General features: G+C 36.3%; 1 protein-coding gene across 1 annotated transcript in view; it reads left to right on the top strand.

Annotated features, from left to right (window-relative positions):
• The window catches only part of LOC129240668 (dynein axonemal heavy chain 3-like), a 319,983-nt gene that overhangs the window by 69,225 nt on the left and 233,796 nt on the right, over nucleotides 1–16,962 (top strand). Inside the window, exons 17-20 of the mRNA XM_054876599.1 lie at nucleotides 4,971–5,161; nucleotides 5,321–5,505; nucleotides 8,643–8,760; nucleotides 11,234–11,381. Of these exons, the coding sequence (XP_054732574.1) occupies nucleotides 4,971–5,161; nucleotides 5,321–5,505; nucleotides 8,643–8,760; nucleotides 11,234–11,381 (642 nt within the window). The remainder of the gene's footprint in view (nucleotides 1–4,970; nucleotides 5,162–5,320; nucleotides 5,506–8,642; nucleotides 8,761–11,233; nucleotides 11,382–16,962) is intronic.

The following is a 16,962-nucleotide window of genomic DNA, read 5'->3' as shown; positions in this document are numbered from 1 at the left end:
CACTGTTATTCGGTTGCGTCTGGGCTCGACACCTTGGGTATAACAGTAATACATAATTTTGTTCTAATAGTGGTCGCCCCTCCGTAGGTAATGGCCGGCAATCTCTGAATGTGTTTCAGCCATGAAAAATTTCCTCATAAAAAAAATCATCTACCATTTGGAAGCGGCATAAAACTCTAAGCCCCTCCATATGTGGAAACCAATTTATTTTTCATGTGCAGAATGCAATTCCGCATAAAGTTATTAAATGCGCGCTTGAAAAATAATGGGTATGACCCATTAATCATTATAAATCTGTAAATAAATTTCATGTATCTTATTGCATTTTTTGGTAAAATTATCGATATTTTTTGTATAGTCCATGAATCCTTCTAGAATAACTTGTACAAAGCTTTATTTACTAATTTTGCCATTTTCGGGAACTTTTTTTTTTGCCAACTTTTAATCGTCTACCCATTACAAAAAAAGAAAAAAATGCAAGTAATTGCACCTTTAATTGGCAAAAATGGTAAAAACTTTATCTATTTCTGCTCTTTTCTCTTTCAGAAAATCTAGAATGTCCACATTTCCTATAAAACAGTGTTACATTTTTCGTACTGATTTATTACTTCATCTATACTTATATAATTCCGCCATGGCTTGTAACTATGTACATATGTAGAAAAACAAACCGAGCTGATTTTCGCTGCAGAAAAACCAAATTAATTATTATATTTTTATTTGATTAAATTCACTGATGCGTAGAATTAATACTAAATCTTATTATGACGCGCTGCCAAGCGTGTTGTAGAGTCATCAGCAAAATTAGCTTTAGCCGTTGAGAAGTGCATAACGAAAAAAAAAACATGTCGGCGCTTCACTGTTATTCGGTTGCGTCTGGGCTCGAAGGGTAATCAATTTAGAGGTATCGGATTTTAAATTGAAATAAAACAACGAAAATTCAAACTGGTTGGGCAATATTTATTATTTTTGTGTAGAACTATTAATGACATTTATATTTAAGAGATAATCCCTTTCAAATGTTGGCCCCAAATGCGCCGCGATTTGAGCATCCGTAAACTACAATTTTGAAAGACTCGCGTCTCGCCGAAGCACCGCGGTCGGTATCTCTTGAATAGCTTTAGTGCTGTTGGCTTCCACTGCCTCATTCCAATTTGACTTATCCACAATGCATTTAGACTTCACCGACAAATAATAGATCAAAGGGAGGATATCGCACAATCTTGGTGGCCAATCCACTGGTCCGAGACGAGAGATAAATTGCTCACCGAAACGACGACGCAGTAATCCGTTGTTTCGCGGGTTGTATAGGCTGTATGCAAATAGTTGAAACCAAACATTCTGGAGATCACGGGATTCAATTTCCGGCATCCGGCATGAAAAAGTCGTTTATCATGGTGCGAAACCGGTGACCATTCATTGTTACATTGGCGTCAGCTTCGTCTTTGAAGAATTATGGGCCGATGATTACTCCAGCCCATAGGCCGCACCAAACGGTTGTTTTCAATGGATGTAATGGCTATTCTTGAATCACTTCGGGCTGCTTTTCAGCCCAAATACGGAAATTTTGTTTATTAACAAAACAAAATTCGGGTCTGAAAATGGGCATATTCGGCGAGTTTTTTAAGAGTCCAACGATTAAAATTATGACGTTTTGGAAGATCGGTCGGCTTGAAATTTTGGACTAGCTGTATGTTAAACATTTTCAAACCAAGATCTTTTTGTAAAATCGCCCAAGTAGTGCCATACGATAGGCCAAGTTATTGAAATGGATGCCGAATCGATACTTCTGGGTAAATCTCTTATTTACAGCTGCAATTTTATCTTCTCTTCGGGCTATACGTAGTGTAAAAGGTCGAGAATCATCCATTAATATAAAATTATTCTCAATTTTGCCGATGGTTTGCCGAATAGTGCGTTCGGTAGGAAGGTTATGTACACCATAAGTTTGCCTGAGCGCTCGATAAACACTTTTCACAGAACGTAGATTTTCGTAATACAATTGTACGATTTCTACAGGTTGTTAAGGCATAAGTCTTTCCATACTGAAATCGGAAAACTGGGTTCTGTGAAAAATTTAACTAGAAGCGGATGGCCAAAAATTCTTTGCAGAAGAGATGTTAGTCAAATACTTAAGGAAATTCATAGAGTCCCAATAAGCAAGTTCATCCGAAACCCGTGCAGAGTTCCTCTAAGTAAGAACGCTAACTAGGTGACTTAGATTGGAATTTGCAAATACTTTTCAATGATGAATATAAATTCAATTTATTTGGAAGTGATGGACGCGCGAAAGTCTGGCGAAAACTTAAAACAGCGCTTCTCATAGGAAATTTGATTCTTGCCAACAAGTGCTACTTGGGATTAAGAAGGCAATTGGCGGACTTGCTCGACGAACAAAACTAATACTCTGGAAGGCTCTCATTATGCCCGCCCTAACGTATGGCGCATATGGTTGAACGATGACAATATTCAATAAGGGTGTTTGAGAGAAAGACTCTGCGCAAGAGTTTTGCACCTTTACACTTTGGTGACGCCAAGTATTGTAGGCGATGAAACAATGAATTTTATGACTTTTACGGCGACATAGGCATAGCACAGCGAATAAAGATCTTCGTCTTCGTTGGCTGGGTCATGTCACCCGAATAGATACAAACCTCCGGCTCTGAAAGTATTGGTATGGTATGAGCTGGTGGTAGCAGAGGAAGAGGAAGGCCTCACCTGCGTTGGAAAGATTAGGTGCAGAAGGACTTGGCTTCACTTGGTGTGTCCAACTGGCACGGTTAGCACGAAAAAGAACCGACTGGCGCGCTTTGTTAAAGTCGGGACGAAATCGCGTAAACGGTTAACGCGCCAATCAAGAAGAAGAAGAATTCACTTCTATAAATATTGATTTGATGTTTGTTGGGGAGGATGGGATATCTTTGGAATTTGTGAAGCTTGTGCTACCATTTATTCTAGGCACTACACCACATATTATTTATTACTGCTCCACATCTGAAAATTGTCCAGAGGAGTGGAAAAAAGAGCAATGATACTACTAAAAATACTTGATGACTTAAGGATGCGGATTGACAGCGGTGACCTATCTCTTCTTTACCTTCTGAATTTCTCTAAGGCATTTTATTCGGCAAACCATGACTTTTGTGGAAAACAATTTGACCACTCTTTCGTATTTTCTGATATGATACTTGCGTAAAGCAGAAAGAACTCAATAGGCAATGTACAAGGTAGGTTTCTCCAAGTCTTGTTTTGTTGGCTTCGGTGTGCCCCAAAGTTCTCTCCTTAGTCCCCTTTTTTGAGTATTTTTGTGAATGATATACCATATTCTCTCTGTGTCAGAATATTAATATCCAGTATTATGCTGACGTCATTCAATTGTATTTGTCCAGTAGAATTGGTCTTGTTGAAGAATTGAGTTTTAAATTTAATAGTGACCTGTCTGCATTTTCACAATGGGTCCACGAAAACTGTCTTGGTGGTTCATGATGGATGCCGACGGCCTGGCACTACGTTCATCATCCTCTATGGAATCGCAATCTCTTGTGAAGCGAGAAGCCACTCGTAAACTTTTGTTGACTGTCTTCTTTAAATGTCATTACCGAAGCAGTTTCCCAACATTTCTAAAATTTCCGCACCATTGAACACATTATTAATGCAAAATTTAATACGAACTTGTAAGTTTTTCGAATGTCAAGCAATGGGAATACAATTTTTGTAGGAATGTTAATCACAAATTTGACAGCCTAGAAAAAACAGAGATCAAATCAACTGACTTAGTGCGATACATGGCGGCTGCTCTGGGAACATTTCGACCAGAAAATCGCTTGTGATACGAGTACAAATGGATAGACGTTGTTACCGACTTCAAATGTTTAGGGGTTACAGTAGACACAAATTTAAGCGGGTCTCCGCATATTTGGGCCCTTAGTCAGTGTGTATATAGGTATGTGCAGCCATATGTTCCTTTTATTGCCCTAAAAAGCTCTGCTCAAGTAAGATTCTGAAAATAGTGTTCCACGGAAATATGCATTCTAATTTGAAGTATGGGATAAGCTGTAAGAGTTGCGAGTATTTTAATAAGATTCGTCTGCTGCTAGTATTACAAAAGTGTAGCACTCGAAGTATGTGCAATACCAAGTGTTTAGAAAACTCTATAGATCTTTTTAGGGTGTTACATACTTTTCCAATGCAGCACTTTACTATTATTTATGAGATGTGGCAGCCAACAAAGTCCAATTTATTCTGCTTATAGTTTAAAAAGTTACTGGCAAAGTTCTGTCGTCTCTTCTACGTCCCATACTACACTATTTCTTACTTATGTATATATCAGAATATCATGTACACTTTTATAATATACATACATACACTTGTGGTCACATGATTAAGTCACATTATAAAATAAATAAATAATTGGCGCGTACACTTCTGTCAGGTGTTTGGCCGAGCTCCTCAACCCATTATATAAATAATTATACTTTTGAAAAAGCTGATATTAAGGCTTCCGCGTTTCAATAATGATGAAATTGAAATTTTAATAGCGGCCACTATTGAATGTTTAACTTTTTCATAGAATTTTGCTGTGCCCTCAAACCGTTTTTTATTTGCCTACCATTATATATCACCATTAATTTTAGTTTATACTTTACATATAAGAATATCAACACGCGCTTTAAATAATAGGATTTTCTTAATATGCCCCACGGTATAAAACTGTGTACAACGCAAGAAATATCATTAATACGTTTTTATAAATTTAACAACTTGCCATCAACTAATTATTTCCTTATATTTGTAATGTATCCCACATATTCAGTATTGCTTAAATGCTTAGTTGCAATAAGGAAACAAAGAACCCAAAACAAATCCAAATATATAATAATATAAATCGCTTTGTGACAAGCTGTAAATTTTATATCTGTAAAAGCTGACATTTACTTACTTCAATTCCGCATTTCTAATATTTTCCTTAGCTTGTTGAAGAGCTGATGAAGCGCTTGGTGGGCATCATACACAGCACTTATATATTACGTGACTTTATACCACTTAACCTCTTCATGCTGGACAACCGACATGTGAAAAACACCATCGTAATGCTCGTCAAACAGGTCTACGATTTTGTCATTGACTACTACAAAGCCGTAAATATAAATGAAAACCGCGCGTAAGTAAGATTATACTCTTAGAATAACAATTATTTCCGTGGTTGCAAATAATGAATATTATTTAAAATGTTCATCTTTTAGTTCTTGTAATAAAAAATAAAAATGTATAGGATTTAATTTAATTTTTATACATATTTTTATTTTATAATTTTTTACAGGATTTGTGATGCACTAGAGGAAATGTCTATGAAAGCTGGCGAGAGGCCTGAAGAGACACCAGAGGTAGTCGCTTTGCAAAACTACTTAACCGAGTGTCGCGATGAAAAAATATTTGCAATCAAAGATGAAATCAAAATAGTGTCGCGACGTGTCATTTTTCTGCTAACACATACGATATTGGATAGTAAGTAGAGGAGTAGTTAGTATAAAGGAAGTTGGGTAATACAATACATACGTACATACATGTACACATACATATTAAGGTAACTACAGTAGTTGCTACTTAATGTACCTATACATACATATACATATACATATACAAACGTATTGTACTTATTAGTGCCGCTTGTATTAGTGATTAATATAGATCCCGCAAAATCGGGATCGGTTTCGGTGAGCAAAATTCAATAAGCAACTCGGAAATATTTTGAAATAATGTTCTTGAGTTATTACATTAAATTAAATTTATAATTAATTAGTGAACTCTTATTCAAATATGATAAAATTTGAACTGATTTCACAATCTGGGCTTTTGGTACTAAATAAGAAAGGGGGCGTAAGTGTACCAAGTTTAGACGAGTTTTATTAACTTTTTATCGAGATACACATGTTTACATAAAAGTCGTTGTGGCACCGCCAATTTTTCTAAATTTTAATTGCTTCGCAGTGATTCGTCATTTGTACCAAATGCGACTAATTTTGAATGAATGAATGGCAATGAGATATACACGATCTTTGTGCCGTCTACTCATCACAATGTTTCATCAAAAACCAGTCCCTTAATAAACCTAAAATAGAGATGGGTTGGGTTGGGTTGAGCTCATGTGCCTTTCTGCCGGCCGCATCTGACCGAGATAACTCATCCTTGCCCTCACTATAGCATCACAATCAAGAAGGAGATGTGTTGGAGTTTCCGGGTATTGATCAAAGAAACGACTGTAGTCATTAGACTATATCGTCCCCTTAGTATTAAAATAGCCTATACATTTTTTGATGTTTTGAGAAAATGAATTTCAAACTTTTTGTCGAAAGTAGCTCTCACTCAAATCTCGTTATGTTTGTAAATATTTATTATTTTTTGACTGACGTTTTGACCCACTTTGTTCTTAGTTTTTTCTTTCTTAGTTCTTAGTTTTTTTTTTTTAATTATAGTTATATGGATATTGTAAGCAAATATAGATTTTTTGCTTGCTAAAAAGCGGATATTTTGTTATTTCCGTTGACGCCACTTCTCTGCTTGCGATAAAATTTCAAGTCATTCCGGTATTTTAAAAACACCGATATCAGCAAATTTCGGGATATCCACTTTTCCCACTGGAGCTTGCACTATTGAACTTATGATGCGATAGACTATCATACAACTTTAACTCATTTTCCATGCAGTTTTATAAAGTTTTACAAAACACGTTGCTTTTCTCTCGTGATAGAATCTAGTACAAAGATGGAGATCGATACCACAGCCAATTATAAAAGTTTAGTTTGATTAGCGATTGCCAAGATGACAACAGGGGAGCTGAGTGCTTGTGCCGCTATTGAAACGTTTTTATGTTACCTGTATATACGTGTATGTATGTATGTATGTATGCATGTACAGTGGTCGCAGGAACCGATTGAATTGGTGCGTGAGAGCATAGAACTGAAAAATCATAGAACATTTTTTTTGTAATACCGGTCGCCCCTCGGCAGGCAATGACAAACCTCCGAATGTAAAGGGTGGTCTTTTAAGAGCTATAGGATAGTTTTTCAAAAAAACACACACAAAATTCAGAAAAATGCATGAAATTTTTATTTAAATCGATAGTACAGTCCATTTAATTTAATGTTTGAAGATTATTTCAAGCAAATGTTGACCGCGACTGCGCTTCAAATGGTCAATCCGCTTAGTCAAATTTTGGTATACTCTTTCAAATGTTTCGGTCGGTATCTCACATATACATAAATGCTTTAATGTTGTCTTCCAATGCGTTAATTGAATGAAGCAGGCTTGTCTGAATAGACATGAGCTTTAACATAGCCCCGCAAAAAATAATCTAAACGCGTTATATCGCACGATCTGGGTGGCCAATTGACAGGTCCCGAATGTGAAATAAAATGTTCACCGAACTCGCCTCTCAACAAGTCCATTGTTACTCGTGCTGTGTGGCATGTGACACCGTCTTGCTGAAACCACATGTCATGCAAGTCAAGCTCTTGCATTTTGGACAGTAAAAAGTTGGTTATCATTTCACGGTACTGCTCACCATTCTCTCATATTTACGTTACGATTCGTAGCATCTTTGAAGACGTACGGTCCAATGATACCTCCAGCCCATAAACCGCACCAAACTGTGACTTTTTCTGGATACATTGGTAGCCCTTCCAATTTTTCTGGTTGATCTCCACTCCAAAATTGACAATTCTGCTAGTTTACGTACCCATTGATCCAAAAATGAGCTTCGTCGCTGAACACAATTTTTCGATAAAAAAGTGGATCTTCGGCCAACTCCCCAAGAGCCCATTCTCCGAAAATTCTGCGTTGAAAGGCTTCACACCTAAATCCTTTCGCAAAATTTTCCACGTTGTTGAGTAACAGAGCCCCAATTGCTGCGAACGGCGAGGAATCGATAATTGATGGTCATCATTAACACTGGCCGATACAGCTGCGATATTTTCTTCAGTTCGCACTCTACGTAAGCGTGTTGGTGGTTTGATGTCTAATAATGTAAATTTGGTTCTAAATTTAGTCACAATAGCTCGAATAGCTGCTTCAGTGGGTCGATTAAACTGACCATAAAATGGAATGGTTCAATTATAGACCAAACTAAAGATGTTTGACAGTGAAACAAAACACGAAACGTGCGTCAGCTGTTTAAACCAACTGTTTAAAAAAATAATTGCTAAAAAATCACCCGTTATAGGAGGAGGAGCTCTGTCAAACTCCTAACAGAAGTGTATGCGTCAATTATTAATTTATTTCTATGCATGCATAAATGTAGTCAAGCTTGCTCTGGTTCTGACTTTTACAATTAAAATTTTTTCTGGTTCTGGCTTTTTACAATTTTAATATCATTAAATTTGTTAAGGTGTGTTTTCTACATTCGCGGAGAAAATCTAATTAATTAGCTTGGAATTCGCTTCATACAAAGTTATACAAAGTTGTGGCTTGTAGCTGCTATCACAAAGTATGCGTTCGAATACTATTGACAATATAAGAGTACACAATCATTAGTGTGTAACTACACCAACACATGCTCACACTTTAAAACTTCTCAATTAATTGCATTGGATTTTCTCTTACGAAAACCGTAAAATAAAACATAAGTAACATTTCGCTTTCCACAGGTGATCACATTCATCTCAATTCACGTACTTTTATTTTGCCCGGTGAGTTGGAAGAAGTATTGGACTTAAGCTCGGCCCGCTTGAATGTGGTGCGCGAGAACCTGGAAATAGCGTTGCGGTACGTATACTTTTTCACCTATGTGTGCAAACTTTTGATCAATAAAAAACTAACAAACTACTCTTAAATAATTCTCACAAGCGCAACTTCGTTTTCACATATCTATTTATATATACAATTATTTAAATTGATTAGTGAGTTTATCTAGAATCCTGCTGGACGTATTGACAAATATGTTTAAGTTTGATACATTTATCACTTATTTAGGTACTTAGTCCGCAGAGATGCGTAAGGTGTTTCATTCTTGAACGCATTTTTTTTTATAAGACCAGATAAGAGTGATAGGAAAAAATGTTAATGACAGATTTACTTTTTGATTTTTTTTTTGTTTTTTGGAATCGCACATCACTCAAATGACCGCCTTGTTGGGACAGCTTTAAGCGGTCGGCCCAATGTGTGAGGTCGGTCGGTCCAATAGTGTATCGATTGTTGGACTTAACTGAACTTAATTGCAATTTTTCCACATGTTTTACTTCTCAGTTTCATTGAACTCGTTACATACTCCAAACCAAAAGTAATCACTCCTGTAACTCGATCTTAACTCTAAGCCTGGGCTATTACTCTCCCGCAGCTAAAAAATACTTTCAACCTTAGATGACGTTTTTTATTTTTTATACGCTAAAGCTCTTCCTCATAAATTGAACGACACCTATTTTAATTTGATGTGCAGTGCTGATTTGTCTATTCTTTCTATGTATTAGTTGATTTCTTCAGTTTTTGAATTCGTTTTTTGACTTATAGATTAGGATATATTTGATCTCTACTCAATGTTATGGTCATCTGAAGCCCAAAAATTCGCAATTCTACCAGGAAGTGCCATGTAGGATTAAGAGATTTAAATGCATACATTTATGATAAATATATCGTTCGTAATTAGCTTGGACCTAATAATTTTACAACATACTGCATATCTAGTTTTTAATAATGTCACATCAAATACATTTATGCAAAAAATTAATATCACATAGAACTTTTGAAACTTTATTGTACGTAAAAAATTGGAAGAACTATATTTGCTATCTGGCCATAAAAGATATATCGTTTTATTTTTACAACGAAAATGTAATTAGTTGCTTAAATTATTAAAAACACAGGCACAAATGGAATTTAACTATTAAAAACAAAAATTAGCTGCCTTTTCTTGAACTGCATACTTTTTTAATTAAAGATTTGTATCTTCTTCTTGATTGGCGCGATAACCGCTTAAGATATTTTGGAAGAGTTTAACAAAGCGCGTCAGTCGTTTCTTTCTCGTCCTAACTGGCGCCAATTGAAAACATCAAGCAAAGCCAAGTCCTTCTTCACCTGATCTTATCAACGCAGAGGAGGCCGTTCCCTTCCTGTGCTACCACCAGCTAAAACCACATCGAATACTTCGAGAGAAATATAATTTCGCTCTTCAAATCTTTATTGAAGCACACTATGTTACAGGTGTTTGATGCTAGGCCCACAAAGCCATACCGACTGCCATTCCCTCATTTATCTATGACTCGCCTGTGTATGAATGTACATATCTGGAGATTTTCAGATAAAAAAATTTTATTTCAAAAACTCTGTTGATATTTTCAAAATAATGAGAGTATTTAAAGCCCACAAATATTACTGTGGGCAAAAAGTAAGGTGAATTTGGTTGTGAAATGAAAAATCTTTATTTATTCTTGTAAATCAATTTCATCCCCTTCAAAATAATCGCTTCTCTATGAAATACACTTATGCCAACGATTTTTCCAATCCCCGAAACATGCTAAATAGTCCATTTCCGGTATAGCCATCAGCACCTTCTTCGATTCAGCTTTTATCTCCTCAATCGACTCGAAACGCGTTCCCCGGAGTGGTCTCTTGAGTTTTGGGAATAGCCAGAAGTCACACGGAGCCAAATCAGGCCAATACGGTGGTTGCGGAACGATATGCGTGGAATTTTTGGCGAAATGGTCACGAAAAACGAGTGCAGTGTGAGACGGTGCATTATCGTGATGCAAAAACCAAGAGTTGTTGTCCCATAATTCTGGTCTTTTTAGACGAATTGCTTCACGTAAACGACGCATAATGCTCAAATAATATTCCTTATTAACAGTTTGGCCAGGTGGAAGGAATTCATAGTTCTCCACACCACGAAAATCGAAAAAAACTGTCATCAATACAGGTCATATTTTTGAACGACTTTGACGTGTTTTTTTCGGTCTGGCCTCGCCTTTAGCACGATATTCGCTTGATTGCGACCTTTTTTTCAAGAAATTGCGAGTTTTCGGTACCAAACGAGATTTTACTTTTCGTAGGCCCAAATGGTCTTTCAAAATGGTTTTCACAGATCCTTCTGATATTCCGATATTTTAATCCCGCGAAGTTTGACAAATAAATTCACCTTACTTTTTGCCCACAGTAGTATGTGTATACCAAATTTTAAAAACTGAAACACTTTGCGTCAAGGCACCTTAATATAAACACTAAATATTATATTTTCGCACCTATGCAGTGAACGCCGGAAAAAATTCGAAGAGTACATTTTGTATGAAAAACGTCGAATGGATGGTTTTCGAGTTAAGGAAACGCGAGAAGTTATGACGCTCGAGGAATTGAAAGAACGTGTCGATACGATTGATGAACTTTACGAAATAATTGAGGTGAGTAGTAAAATAAGAAATTATAATAGATTAAAAAAAAGCATTTTATTATTTGAAAATGGAGAAGGAAAATCAAAAATAAAAACAAGAAAATTTTAATTCAACATATTCAAATATTATAACACAAAATATTAATTTGTTCGGTTATAATTAGTGTAGTTGCTTCTTTCAAAAAACAAAAACAAAATCTTAACAACTTTTCAATGTATCGGAATATCTCTCCATAAGAAGGTCGAAGATACTTATCGATTTTCTTACATTAAAGGGTATGCATATCACAAACAAATTTTACGCAAATAAAATCATAAACAAAAAAAAATTTTCCACGAAATATTTTGCCTATAACTAAACTATCAAACGCAGGCTCATCAAAGTACAGTAAGCTATCATGATCCTTGAGATATGAAGAAGAAAATGGGACTGGATTGACCATTTCCTGCGCTGAGGAAGCGGAGACCTAACAAGAACTGCCATGAATTGGAACCCTTATAATAGCCGTAGATAAGGGAGGCCAGCAAATATCTGGAAACGGCTTATAGAACTGGAAATCCGCTGCGTGAACCTGAGCTGGAGTGAAGTGAAAGCTTAGGCGTACAGCCGATCCGAATAGAGGGATTTTTTATGGCCCTCTGCCCCAACTTGGAACCCTAGGATCCATTCATACAAGCATACCTATAACTAAAGAGCTAGGGATATTTTTGTAAACTACACATCAGTGAATTACCTTATATGGGACAAGTTTTTCAGAATATACCTTGTCCAAAATATTTTGTATACTTAAAAACCAAGCAGAAGTTAAACAAATTTCAGTTGAAACAAAACTTATTCGTACCTGTACATCGACCGAAATGAAAGAAAATCAGACGGGAGTTAAAAGAATCCGTTGAATACGGCGAATGCCATAGGACTTTCCATTCGCTGTTTTCGAAATAAATACTATATAGTTTGTTAACGGTGTAGCAACCTGAGACCGAGTCGTGATGGAAAATTACACTTTCCTTTCTAAACTCATACGAGTATTACGTTTTCCCGCCAATGTTCTCTTCAAATGAGCCAATTATCTCGTTGTAATACTCGTATGGTAACACTAGTGAGACATTTTCAAATCTGATAATGCCATCGTGAAGCTTGATGTTTTTATTGGCAATCGCAATTAGAACATTTTGTCATATGGGTGCTATTTGTGTTCTTTACAGATACTTGAAATATTCCACTCAAAATATAATTAAATCCTAATCATTTTCTGTGACTAAATCAACTACAATGCGCCAGTAAACTTGACTTGAACTTGACGGCATACTTAGACATTAGCCCGTCAAAAAGATTTGTCTATTCAGGCCGTTTAATTTAAGAACCGCTCAAAAAAGGCTCGTGCCGACGGTTTAAAAATGGTATACTGATCATGGACGATATGTATGTCGAAAAATACTTTTTTTATTATTATTATTTTTGTTTTTTTTTGCCTCCTTCGATTTCTTAATATGCATAAGTCATTATCAAGAATATCAGCTTTAGTTCACTGCCTAGTATACTGGCCCTAGTACACTGGCTTGATTTACGCCGGCTTCCATGAGTTGAATATTACAGTATTTGCCGCCATATTTTGTTAGAAAAAATCTATTTACTATTGTATATATTTACGTTATTATCAGAAAATAGTCCAGTGAAGGAATAATAAAGCGATTTTCTAATATAAATGTTAATTTTTACTGGTTTATCCCGAAACTTAAGTGGCAAACCTCGTATACAATTTTTCCTAATTAATGCCGCAAAACGTATTTTTCAAACAAAACTTTTTAACACCTTAATTGGCGGCCGCCGCAGCTTGACTACCATTCGGAAGTGCACGGATTCGAGAGCCCGGGCATGAATCATCATATCATATTGTAAAAAATGTCTTTATAATAGCGCCCTTCGGCGGGCAGTGAAAACCTTCGAGTGTATTTCTGCCATGACAATGATCTTCTTAAAAATCCATTTGCCGTTCGAAGTCGACTTATGTAAAGCTGTAGGTCCATTCATTTGTGGCACAAAATCTAGACGCATATCACAAACAGCAGGAGGAGCTCGGCCAAACACGCAATAAAGGGTGCAAGCGCCCTTATCACTACATATTATAAAACAAAGTCTCTTTTTCTGTCCCTATGTCCCCGTATACGCTTAAATCTTTAAAACTACGCAACGGATTTTGATGCGGTTTTTTTTTTAAAGATAGATTGATTGAAGAGGAAGGTTTATATCTATATAATGTGAAGAAATATATAAAGGGGGCGTGGCAATCGGTCAAAATGTGGCAAAAAACATGATTTTTTTGTTTTCAAGGCCATAAATCATAAACGAATGAACCAATTAAAATGAAACTTTCTTGAAGTTTAACTTTGAAATATTTACTTTCGTTCTGCATCAAAAAAATAATTGATTTATTTGTTATTTAACCAAAATTGTTTAAACAAAAGCAGCTCTTTTTCCAAAAAAGCTGTTTGTGTGTGTGTTCGCTGTCAACCGAATGAAGCAACAGGCGTTAAGCGATAATCTCACCACACCTCATTAATGTTGAATTACATCGTATGGTGACGTATGTATGTATGTATTTACGAATCGCTCGCATTATTTCATTTCGGACATATGTACATATGTATCTATGTATGTACTGAATTCCATGTAATTATATGTACATACAATTTTACAGCGAAATAAAACGCTATTTTCAGGTTCTATATTAGTAAATCGCACATAATTAAAATACAGTTTTTGAATAGTTTTTATTGATTCGGAGCGCGTTTAGTTTGCTATCAATTCCATAAAATAACATTTTTTGTCATTTACTTTTTACGACAACTAATAGCTTATTTTCGAAGCGATTTCAACAAATGGGTACAACATTAATCCTTATCCAATTAAATACCTTAAATACATTGTTGTTTTCATATAGATCTATGTATATGGCTCTTTACAGCATATAATTAAAAACAATATTTTTCAAGATATTACAACAGTAATTAGTAATCGAGATCTACTGGAAAAATTGCGTTAGCTGTTGCGTCATCCGGCATTGCCGCTACTCTTTTGGAAAGAGGCCGAACCACACACTCTACAATGAAGCACCCGCTGAAAATCGCCACCGATGATGATAACAGCGTCTGTAGTGTTTCTAGACAGAGCAATACACGAAAATTGATGCGTGACTGCTCATTAGGGGGCGTCCATAAATTACGTGAGATTTTTAAGGGGGGGAGGGAGTCGAGTCAAATCTCCTCTAATATTACGTTAGAGAGAGGGGGGGTCTCGGCAAATATCACGCAATTTTTTTTCTGATTGAAACAAAAAAAATTATACTAATATATTTTGGTCCATTATCCAGATTGTACATGCTTAAGATTTAATCTTAAGCGTAATCGTAGTATGATTAAGATCATTCACTAATTCGTTCGAAAGAAAATAATTTCATTCATACTTTGACGTTATATGTACAATACTACTGTCATACCACCATATTTGTTTTATCCCAAATAGCTCAATTTAATCTGAATTTACGGTACAGTGTAGCCCGTCGTTTGTTTTCGCGCCACTATCAGCCGAACGCGCGACTCGATGAACAAGAGCGTGCGAGCAGAGTGGCAGCGACACACGGACAGGTTCCAACCTTCTTTGACACACGGACAGATTCCAACCTTCTTGTAAATGTTTTACTCGACTCAGGTCATGCTCTTACTACTGCCACGACGATGTGATAAAATTATGGAATACTGCGAAGCAAAAATTCCCGAAGAAAGAAGAGTTAATACATCGCATTAAACATGAGATTGAACGACTTCTCAGGGAATCCACTGAGAGAAAAGTTCGGTCTACTTTAGCATTCCTTCAAAAGGTAGGTTAAATATATATTTTTTTAAGAAAAGACTTTTTTTTATATAAAGTTTATTGTTACAATTAATAGCATAAAAAAAACTGAAACAGTGAAATTCTTGATAAAATATGCTAAAATCATAACTACAAAATATTAGCGCGGTCATTTCTTTCACTGTTTTCACATAATTCAAAATCAGCTTCTTGTGATCAGCGATGATGAGGATGAAGCTATGTCGAACACTACACCATCTAACGTACGTCTCACTCCAGCACAAGATACTATGAAGAAACAGATTGCTAAGCTGCATATGGAGCTTGACCTAAGTGCTGCAGCGCACGCCGGAGTGATCTGCATATGATTCTTTACGACCGTTTTCTGCCACCTCCATACCCTATTACTCAGGTTGATGGACGTTTGACAATTTCGGACTTTAAAGAACATGACGGAAAGTCATTCGCTCCATTTCGAATACGCCTACCGATTCAACCGCTGAATGCCTTCATCAGCACGCCTTATGATCTCTATTGCCCAAGTATACGTGATAATTTAGAGAAAAGATGCTGCAGTACATGAGGCGAGCAGCTCACATTGCACCAGCTAAGCAAGCGCGTATGTTCCGCAAAGTGCGACCCTCACGGATTGTCACAAGACGAGCTAATGAGTTACTGTGCGCGAGCATCAACGGCTTAAAGTGGCTAGATCAGAACGAAGTTGAAGGAGCAGATGATTTTACTGAAACTCATACGGATATGTTGGTCCTAATAGTCTCTCTTGAAACAATGCATGATTTTCCATGAACGGAATTAGAGTAGATATTCTTTTTTTAATCGCAGTAGTTACGATTTAAGTCTTCTATTGTTAAATTTTTATTACACTTATATTTTAAATTTTTTTTTCTCTTTTTACAATAACAATCCAACGCGTTTACATAAGAAACCCACATTTTGAAAAATCTCACGTGAGATTGGCTGATGGGGGAGGGTTTTGAATAAAATCTCACGACATCTCACCAGGGGGGGAGGGAGGTATAGAAAATTAAAAAAAACACCTCACGTAATTTATGGACGCCCCCTTAATAGTCTGGGACGAAGCTACCATGTCAAACAAGACGTCTGTGGAAGCACTGGATAGGACAATGCGCGATTTGCGCAACAAAAATGCACCTATGGGTGGATGTACAATTCTGTTCTCAGGAGATTTCCGTCAAATCCTACCAGTTGTGACTCGTGGAACACGTGCTGACGAAATAAATGCTTCGCTAAAAAGATCCCACCTTTAGTCGTATGCCAATAAATTAGAGCTTAAAACTAATATGAGGATTTCGTCATCTTCACGTGAGAACAGGCTATTTCCAGAGATGCTGCTAAAAGTTGGCAATGGAGAATTAACACAAAGTGAGGGAGGATTAACCTAGAAAACCTTTGTGTTTTGTTAGACAACATCCAAGAGTTAGTCAACAATGTCTATCCTGACATTGATAACATAAGTTATAAGACAATATCTTGGTTTAAAGAAAGAGCTATTCTGTCACCAACTAACGAACAAGTAGATAAAGTAAATAACTTGATTATTTCAAAGATTGATGCGCCGACGAAAATATACTACTCGGTCGATACTGTTCTCGATTTGGAAGAAGCTGTTCCATTTCCTACAGAATTTCTAAATTCTTTGAAACCGTCTGGACTCCCTCCTCACAAAATGGAGCTGAAAATAGGTTGTCCTGTTATTTTA

This window comes from Anastrepha obliqua, chromosome 3 (assembly GCF_027943255.1).
Source record: "Anastrepha obliqua isolate idAnaObli1 chromosome 3, idAnaObli1_1.0, whole genome shotgun sequence".
Taxonomy (NCBI): Eukaryota; Metazoa; Arthropoda; class Insecta; order Diptera; family Tephritidae; genus Anastrepha; species Anastrepha obliqua.
Note: the sequence above shows the minus strand (reverse complement) of the source record. Positions and strands in the feature narration are given on the sequence as shown.